The sequence below is a fragment of the Belonocnema kinseyi genome, chromosome 7 (assembly GCF_010883055.1).
Source record: "Belonocnema kinseyi isolate 2016_QV_RU_SX_M_011 chromosome 7, B_treatae_v1, whole genome shotgun sequence".
NCBI classification, from domain to species: Eukaryota; Metazoa; Arthropoda; class Insecta; order Hymenoptera; family Cynipidae; genus Belonocnema; species Belonocnema kinseyi.
In genome coordinates this window covers 52478302-52488646 of record NC_046663.1, presented here as the reverse complement: position 1 = coordinate 52488646, position 10345 = coordinate 52478302, and the positions used below count along the sequence as shown (strand labels likewise).

The 10345-nt window shown below is 29.3% G+C and overlaps 1 protein-coding gene across 1 annotated transcript in view; it reads right to left on the bottom strand.

Moving 5' to 3' along the window:
• Positions 1–10345, bottom strand: part of LOC117176166 (Golgi integral membrane protein 4-like) — a 70882-nt gene that overhangs the window by 23274 nt on the left and 37263 nt on the right. Inside the window, exon 2 of the mRNA XM_033366258.1 lies at positions 4495–4677. Coding sequence (XP_033222149.1) covers positions 4495–4675 — 181 coding nt within the window. The 5' untranslated portion in view covers positions 4676–4677. The remainder of the gene's footprint in view (positions 1–4494; positions 4678–10345) is intronic.

Below are 10345 nucleotides of genomic sequence, written 5' to 3'. Positions count from 1 at the left end.
AGAGGGAGCTCTTCTTAATATTTTGACACCAAAATCATGTCGATACACCTTACCGACTGCGAGTAAAGCCACCCACGCTTTAACTTGACAGACTGTATCTGTCAAAATTAATTAAATTTTTCCTAAAACTTTTAGAAAATTCTTCAAATTTTAGAAATTTCCAAAGTTTGAATAACAATTGAACATTTATTATAGAAGCTTTTTAAGAATTGTGAAAGGCTTCAAAAGAATAAAAACATTTTCTTCAGATTTCTATGAAAATTAAAAATAATTTTTCATTTTGAAAAATTATTTGAAGAGAATATTTTAAAATGTTTTAAAGGAATTACGAACTTGTCAAAAAAGATTCTGGAAGATTTTAGGGTAACTTTTTAAAATTTGCATAATTATTTCGAATCTTTTTAAAACTTCTAAATATCTCTTAAAATTACTCATATTTTTTCGACAAATGTTCATGTGTAAATTATACATCAAAATTCAACAATTTCACTCACAAATAAAAACATTTTTCAAATACAACAATTAAAATTGTAACGTTCAAAGTTTAAAAGCTCTTCCAAATTTTAACGATTCCAGGCTTTCTATGTCAAACAGTACAATTTAAAATCGTTTACTTTTAAATATGTAAATTTGAATGGGTCAAAATTGAATATTTTAAACTGAAACATACCTGAAAATAGTTTATAAAGTTTCAGTCAGACGTTCACATTTTTTTAATGATTAGGACTTTTAAATTGAAACCATTTCATTCTTAACGTTAAAATCTAAAAATTCCTCAATTTTTGACTTATTTAAAATCGTTTTGTCAAATCGGTTTTTGTTCACTCTTTCGTAAAATGCTTTTTGTCAAAAAATTTCAACTTCAAAGGCTTTTAATTTTTAATTGTTCAATTCTTCAAGAATGAATTTAAAACTCTTTCAAATTAAAAATGTAAGCTTAAAAATAAAAATCTAAAATGGAAATTAAAGTGAGTAAAAGATTTTTGAATTACGCTTTGCAAACTCAATTCTGGCATAATTAAAAAAGATAATTTTTCAACTAATTATTTTTAAAAAACTGTTGAAATCGAACTTTGACCAATTTTTCTACTACACATTTGTAAAATTCCCGGTCAAAAAATAAATTCAGTCATTTCCCGGTTTGCCGTTCCAGCGGTCATCCTGAACAAACTTTCACTCGCAAAACGATTTTTCGACTGATCAATATATTCAGTTCATTTTTATATCTGGAAATTCAACAAGAAAATTCTATTCAATCAAAAATTGTTTTCAATTTTTTTCATTTCATTTTTTTCATTTTCAATTCAATTTTTTCAATCAAAAATTGTTTTCCTATGGACGGGGTTTTTTTTTTATTAAACAGTACAAAAACTAGGAAATCAGAAAAAAAATTTTGTTTAATTCCGATTTTTTTAAGGATCAAAAAACATGTTTTTTTTACTGAGTTAAATGCATACGTTTTTTGGAGAAAGCTGAACCTGTCGAATATGACATTTCTTCAGCTGGAATCGAAGAAACATGCTATTATTTTGCTTTTATGAAAAAAATATTCAGGAATGCTTTAAACGCCACGACAAATTTGTTTACTATGATAGCCAAAAATACCATGTTTCTACGATTCAAGATGAAGAAATTTCTGGTTAGATATATTCAACTTCTTCCGAAAAAGTATGCTTTTAACTCAATAAAAAACATGTTTTTTGCATATTTTCAAAAGAACTAAAAATTAGACAAAAATTTATTTTTATTTTTTACTTTCTGTTCCTCTTCAATAGCAAAAACTACACATGAAAAACGTTTACCACAATTTTTTAATCAAAAGACCGAATCCATTTCAAATCAGACAGGTTCTACACTTGAAGTGGTAGAATCTCTTAGGGACAAAACATGTTCTTTTTTAGAAGAAATTAGGTGATACGGATTTCTGCGATTTGCAGATTTCTGTGATATCTTGTAAGTACAAGTTTCGAGAGAAAAAAATGCAATATTTCTTCGAAAACCTGCAGTTGCTCTTCTGTGCAAATTTTCAAATTAAAGACACACTTATCGTTTGGTATTTAATATTATTCTTCGAGTTGCACCTATTATTGTGACTCTAAATTTGCATAGAGACATTAAAGTATCATAGAATGGTAGAAAAAATTAATAGACATTTTTGAATTTTAATTGTTCATTTATATATAAAACTTGAAAAAACAAGTTGAAGAACCGGTAACATATTGAAAATTTTTATGAAAAGGGGCAAACCCCACTTTTTTATTATTTAAAAATATTGCCGTCAAATTTTTGTTCATATAAACAAGATATTCTATAATTTTGATATGTGCTAAGCCTTCTTTTTCATAAATATTTAATTCTGTATTTTTCTCGGAAATGATGAAGATATCATGATTGTGTAGAAGATCTTTTTGTGCACTTTTTTTTTAACTGTGCGAACTATTTTTTAAACATTTTTTCTTATCTATTGTTGTCTGCAAGGAAAATGCGAAAATTTTATTATATGCAAAGAATTCTCCTGACCACAGAAGTTATTACTCCCGCATAAAACTCAAAAGATATTTTCCTTGCGATAGTAAAAGTTCAACAAAACATTGACAAAAAATATAAGTGTGCGTTTTTTGATAAAAACTACTTTTAATATTTTCAGAAAAACCGACGTAATGTTTTTTATTTTGACTGTTTTTTTAATTATCTCGCAGACTTTGAAAGAAGGCAATGAATGAACTCTACCAGAAAATGGAAAGAACCCTTAAATATCTGAATTAGGTCAAAAGTTATATCATTTTATTTTAAAAAATTGGGCTTTTTTAAAAAAACAAAGCAAAAAATTCAAATACGCATATCTTCGTAACAACATTTTTTTCAAAGCTCGCAAAAATACAGATTCCCCAATTTCCTCTAAAAAATAACATATTTTTTCCGCGAGAGATTCTACGACTTCAAGTGTAGAACCTAACTAATTTAAAATGGATAAGGTCAAAAGAATTTTTTTAAATTTTCAAATCCAAAAAACGAACAGGAAATGTGAACAATCCAATTTTCAAACATAAAAATTGTTAGGTGGAAGGATGATACGCATGGGCAACTTTTTCGGGGTATTAAAATTCGAGCAGGAAAAAACTTGGGAAACGATCGGGCCTAATATACAATTAAAATTAGTAGAATTTTCTGAGTTGGATTTTTATATTTTTAATAGAATCTCAAATCCTTGTAATAGGAAAATTCCAAGTGAAATCGGATAAAAGAAAGCAATTCAATTTGTAACTATATCTAGATCTCAAAATACAAGACTTATTCAGTAAATTTTTTTAAAGATTATTTTACAAATACGCGAATCAGATGAAATTGAACAACTTTTCTCGACAATCTTGAAAGTAGATTTTCTTCAATTACTTGTGTTTGCCCTACGTCCTTACAGGGGGACATGAAAATAATGATTCCTAGCTTTCTTTTGTGAAATTTCTAAAATAAAATAAAGTAATAAAATTTTGAAGTAGTTTATTTGCCCATTATGTTAACGGCTCGATTTCCTGAAAATATAATTTAAACTAAAATCAAAATAATATTATTAATTATGTAATTTCAAATAAAAAATATTATTCTAAATGGAAAATTTGTCAAATTCACCAAAAATAATTATTGTAACTATGTTTGCAACTAAATTTGTTCTTACTATCGCTTCTTACCAATGCTGGAATAATATATTAAATAATGGCTTACTTTTTTTAACAAAATATTCTCTTAAACTCTACTATATTCAATTATGAAAGTAAATTTTTCTATAGCTCAAAAAATGGTTAAAAAGGAGACATTTTTGAAACAAATAACTATAATTAAAGATTATCGACTTATTTCGAAATTGGAAACAGTAGAATTGTAGGAAATGTTTCTTCTTTCGAAAAAAAGGTCATTATTTATTAAAATTCAATCAGTTTTTAAAAATTGGTAAGAAGAAACGGTAAAAAAGAATTCAAATATAAAAAATATTGTTAAAGTAATTATTTTTCGTAAATCTCAAATTTTCTTTTAGATATAAAATCATCTTTTTCCTTTTATCGTACATGACTGATAATATAATGTCAATTTTTAAAATCACAATTTTTTTCCAGAAAGCTCATTTTTGACACAACAACCTTAAGAACAAATTTTAAATATCAATTACATTTTTTCATTAATTCCGATGGTAAACTTTTAAGTTTTTTATGTACGTTATTAATGATCTTGAAATCTCCTTTCTCAGCTGTTTTTTCTATTGTAATCCCGTTTAATATTTTGCAATCTCATGTAATGTTTTTAAATCCCACTGTAATCCTGATAATCTTGTGTAATCTTATGTAATCCTGTAATCTAGTGCACACAAAAATCAAAGTGGTTAAGCCCTCGGTGAGTTTCTGATTTTCCTCTTCATTTTAGAGCGACGCAAGAACTACTTTAATTGAAATCGAAAAGCTTTCATCGGGTAATTAATTAGTGGTGGAGTTTGAAACGACAAACCTTGCAGTTGAGCAGCTAATGCTTCTTGCTGATGTGAACATTGCACATGGAGTTCCTGAAGCCTGACCATTTCAATAGAACACGCCCGATAAAGATATACAACGATTACAAAAATTATTAGGGCACATCCGTATAGAGCCAGGCGGCCACCTCGGCCCCTGCCCAGTCGAGATCCGCTCATCTCTGCAAAAAAGGAACAATTATTAGCATAAATGAGGCTGAAAGTATGTATTTCGAGAGATAAAAATGAGCAAGTTCAGGTCTTCAATTGTCTTTAATTTAATCCTCTTACTAAAGCACCCCTTATTCTAATCTGCTACACATTTTCTTTATAAACTAAGAGACCCAATCAAATTTTTGTTACGATTTTTTACGGTCAGGGAAATGTCAGGGATTTAGAAAATGCCTTGTAAAAGTTAGAGAATTTATATAAATTTAAATAACTGTTAAGAAGAATAATTTTGAAAATTTAGAATTTAAATTTGTTTTATTCCGCTTATAAAAGTTTTAAAGTTTGAAAGCTTTTAAAAGGCTGAAAATTCAACTATTTTCGTAGAAAACTTACTTCTTATTTAAAACTCATATTTTGATGTTTAAACGTCAAACAGAAATTTTTTATTGGATAAAAATTCAAATATTTTACTGAAAATTTGTCTCTTTCATTTAAAAATTCATCTATTTTAGTAAACATTGCATCTTTCTTGGATAAAAATTCAATTATTTAGTTTAAAATTCAACCATTTTCTTCAAGTCTTTTTGGTTGAAAATTCAACTGTTCTGTTGAAAATCCAACTATTTCATAAAAAATTTACTTTTTATTTAAAATTTATAGTTTGGTGTTGAAAAATCAACTGAAACCTTTTTTGGATGAAAATTGAAGTTTTGTTGTTAAAAGTTTGTCTTTATGATATAAAAAATCGTTTAGAGTTTTCATTAGTTGAAAATTCATCCCTTTCGTTTAAAGTTCAACTATTTTGTTAAAAACAGATTTTTTTAAATTGAAAATTCAACTGCGTGAGTAAAATTTGAACTATGTACTTTGTTGAAAAATTATTTTTTTTTAATGAAGGTTTATCTCTTTGGTTACAAATTTAACTACTTTTTTTAAAATTACTGTTTTTTCTGAAAACCCATATTTTTTATTAAGACTTCAATTTTTTACAGAAAATTCGTCTTTTTACTAGAATGTTCAATAATTGAGGTAAACTTTTTTTCTTTCATGATCGAAAAATCTTTATTTTTTGCAAATACGTCCGTTTTCTTTTAAAATGCATTTTTTTTTAAATAGCATTTCATCTTTTTTATGTCAAATGACAACTATTACACTTTTTTTGTTGAGACTTCATATTTTTTGTTACAAATTGTATTATTTAGTTGAAAATCTAATTAGTTTGTTGAAAATTCAAAGGTTTTTTTGAAAAATCATTATTTAGGGGGAAAAAGTATCATTTTTGTTTAAAATAAATCAATTAATTTGAAAATTTTAATTTTTTATCCGAAATAGTGTTTTACTCTGTTTAAAAAAAATCCTATTTTAAAAATATCAACAGATTGAAATGCTGGTATATGGATGTTGATTGCCAGAGAAAATAAAAAAATGGGTAAAAAACTCAGGGGATTTTGAAAATGAACTTTTCACTTTGCAAAGCACGTATTATGTCAAATAAAAAACTTTACAATCGTATTATGTTACAGCTCGTTTTATGGGGGTGGGGAGACAGGGGGGGATTAGAGCAGGCCTATAATCCGTTACGCAATTTAGGTACGGCCTCTGATGATAAAATCCTTTGATTATAAAAAGCGCCGAAATTTCGATATCAGTAGCCAGATTTTTTGTGTGCCAATAGGGGGAGCAGAAAAGGGGGCTATTTGTACCGAAATTTCTATATGTATAGATTTTTTCGGTACGTGTAGACACATCCTACAAAAATATAAGTTAGGTAATAAGTTATTTAATAATTTTGAAATACAGAAAATAATAATAATGGAATGAAAAAATAAGGTCACCGCTGAACAACGAATGTAATCGAAGCAGAGAGAGAATGATTAGATTTTAGCACCGAGTGAGCACCACTGTAAACACGATTACAAGTTGCTTTAATACAGGTGAATTTCAAGAGAGAGAGTCGAGGAAGCATGTCTTCAAGCAAGATTCGTTGAAACAAGGTCACGACGAATTTATTGTGATTCTCCATGGGGTCTTCGCACTTTAAAAAAATGTAAAGATCGAGTCCATTTAAAATTAGTCAAATTTTACACCTCATCTCGCAGAATCCCTCAGTGAAGAAATATGTTGTTCTTTGTAGGAAACTAGACGACACGTATTTTTCCGGTTAATTACAAAATTGCCATGAAGTTACTTCTACTTCTATATTTTTTATCCAATTCAGATATTCCAATGTGATATACCGTCCTTTTTTAAAGACAGTCGGAAAATTTGAAAAAAAAATCTGTATTAACAAAATATAAAACATCCAGAGAGTTTTATATGGACTAAACAATTTTTGTAGCCATCATTTATGAAAAAAATTATATTTTTAGGTGAAAAAATTCTCCCTACCTCAAATAGCTTATCCTGCAAAAAGCTAATAGGATGCATTCCTTATCAAGAAAAAGCTGCACAAAAATGTAGGAAAACATAAAAAAAGGTGGCGTTTTCCAGAAAATCTTTATTATTTTTTCCTTCCAATTTTGAAAACATGAATAGAATATTTTCTGGAAAGCCCACATTTTTATTTTTTACAATACTTTCGATTCGATCAAAAATATTCCAAATTACGAAAAAATCCTTATATTCTACGAGTAGCTGAATTTAGGTAAAACAAACCTTATATGAGTCTGAAAATAGATAGTCTGAAATAGACTCATATATCTGAAAATATATGAGTCTGGTCTAAATGTAGCTGGCTTAATCGAAATTTACTTATTTCATTCTTTTCAACACTACCTCCAGATAGTACCCAAATTCAAATTTCTAGAATAGTAGAATTTCTAATATAAAATGGAATGGATGTAAAGGAAATTGATTTATTATTCACTTTAAAGTAAAAATTTTAAGTAGAAAAAATTCCAACCTTTTTAATTATTAACATTTAAATTTTTTAATATTTTAAACTGGCGTGTAAAGAATTCTGGAAGCACTGAATTTTTGATTCAAAAAGCATAAAATGAATAAGTTTAGATAATGTGAAGATTATTCTAAAAGTGAAGCTGCAGAAATATAAAGCATACAATTTTAAATTCATAATGTGAAACAGGACTTGAAAACGTTAATTCCTAAACTTCTACCCCAGCTACAATAAGATATCCTTCTACTCTTGCCTTAAGTGACGTTACCATTTTTTTATAACATCTACTCTTATTACATTTTTCATAGAAGTAAGAATGAATACTCCACCTGTCTTTCGAAAAAGAAAATCACCGGAATTCATTTTCAGGACTACATGTATTATAAAATGTTGTAGATACTCCTTATAGTTTTAAAAATAGAGGTATCGATTTTTTAATTGATCCAGAATTGCCGTGTTGTTGATTTAAATAATACGTTCGTTCCGCAAAGCTGATCCGACCCAGACCGCTGATAAATCCCCCTAGCGATTACCCCAGGTGAAGAGCCTCACAAAGTCATCATGTAAAGCTCCCCACTTGGGCCAATTAGTTTTCAAGCTCCTATATTCAAGTTCCTATAGCTTATTATGTCTCTTCGAATTAGGGTCTGATTTACACATTCTAACCATTCCTTTCGCCGTTCGCCTCTAGGCACACTGCCATTTACTTTACCTTGATAAACTTGTTTCATTAGTCGTTCATCTTTCATTTTCTTAACATGCACAAACCATCTTAGCAAATTTCTTTTGCATATATCAACAAGAATTTCTTCCACATATCATTCTTTGAGGATGATCTCATTACTCACTTTGCCCAACAGTGTTTTGCCGCCTATCATGCGCAGGAATTTCATGTTAATAGCATTAATGTTACTCTTATCCTTTTCTTGATAGGTCCATGCCACGCGACAGTACAGTACAGTCGGCACAAATATAGAAGTATGTATTGCCCTTTCAGCTTCATTTATTATATTATAATCACGGAATTGAAGTTTTTCACCACAAAATAATATAATCTATGTATTAAATGTTTATAGCAATGATGCAAAATTCTTGGTAAACAAAATTCCATTCTGATGACGTCATAGTCGATTCCTGAAATCCTTATCTATGTGAACTAAATCAATTAAACGTTCTCCTTTGATATTTGTCGACAGAAGCGTCATATTTCATATAATGTTAAACATTTTGTGGGGTAAACAAAATTCCCTTCTGATGACGTCATCATAGTTCCTCGAAACCTTAGCTTTGTGAAGTAAATTGAATAAGCGCATTATCTTTTTCACTCTTATGTTAATTATTGCATCATATGGTGAAATACTACGCAAAAGTCTCCAGAAATTTGGTGGAGGGCGGGGGGGGGGGTAGGTGTCTATAAGAGGAGGCTGGTTCTTCTCTTTCTTCAGTTTATTGTCGGTTGCCAGATTATAAAGAAGAAAAGCAACAAGAGCTAAAAAGTCGTTTAAACGTATTCCTAAAGAACCTTCAAGAGCTAAAGCAAGTCACTCAAGTGCGAACCGATATACAAGTTCTAACAAGGAAATTTAAAAGTGTGAATCTTGAAGATAACAGGCAGTGAAGGAGAAGAAAAAAATGGATTTCCTACAATTAAACAAAACCGCTCGCAGTGAAGATTTTCTTCTAACAAAGAAGCTGACAGACTTAGAAGTTAACAAGGGATACGAAATAACGGACATTAAGGAGGCTAAAACAAAATATGGAACGAGAACACTTGTAATCATAGATAACAATTTCACCGTTTTTCTACCTCAAAGAATGGCAAAACTGTTTGAAGAAGATTATGTTTATGCAAATGAAGAAAGTCTGTGAAGATCAGCATCTTGAAATGATGTATTTGGGTGGACGCTTCAACTCCATTGAATTTGTGGAGAAAAATGTATAAGTGTGTATGTAGTTTTTCAATTATCATTCAGTCTGTGAAAAGCTTCAGTGAGATAATCATCATGCCTTATGCTCCACGAAATCAAATGTTACACGCGATCACATACAACCTGAATTCATCATTCACGAAAAAAATTATTGTCGGTGTGGAATTTAAAAAAGACGGAAAGCTCGCCTCAGCAGTGAAACTCCAGGCCAGTCATCCTCGTGCAAGTATAGGCCTGAATCCTCAAAAGTGGAAATTGTTCAAAAGTTACTTCAACCTCATGACACTCTTCTTTGATGGCCAAGAGAAGCAACAATGCATCGACTGTGAAAATTTCCATATACACATGACTATATCTTTTGGAAATTATATAGCGGCTTTGGAGAAAATTCAAGAAACGCAAAAATATTATCCATTTGTACTGCAAGAAACAAAGTTTGCTCTTCTCCAGGATGTCAGCCCTTGTGTCGACCGGTATGTTCTGGAACTGGGTGTTATGCCGTTTCAACGTACAAAGAAGGTCATTATTGAGACAATCGCTGAAAGTGTCTGGCGTACAGTGAAATCGCTATCTGTGAAAAGTGTAAAATCTTATATAGGAAAAAACTATACAAGTTTAAAGAGTGAAGCAATGAAAAAAACTTATATATACTAATCTCATGCGATTTGAAATTCTGTTTCTTGAAATGATAACTTTTTATAATCAGAATGTGTGTGAACAAGTGATTGAGAAATTACCAGAACTCAGATGCGTGAATGGTAGCTTTATAAATTAAAAATGTCTGAATAAAAATGTAATTTAAACTAAATTCGCCTTTTTTCATTTACTAGATTAAGGGTAGGCAGATGTGTAAGT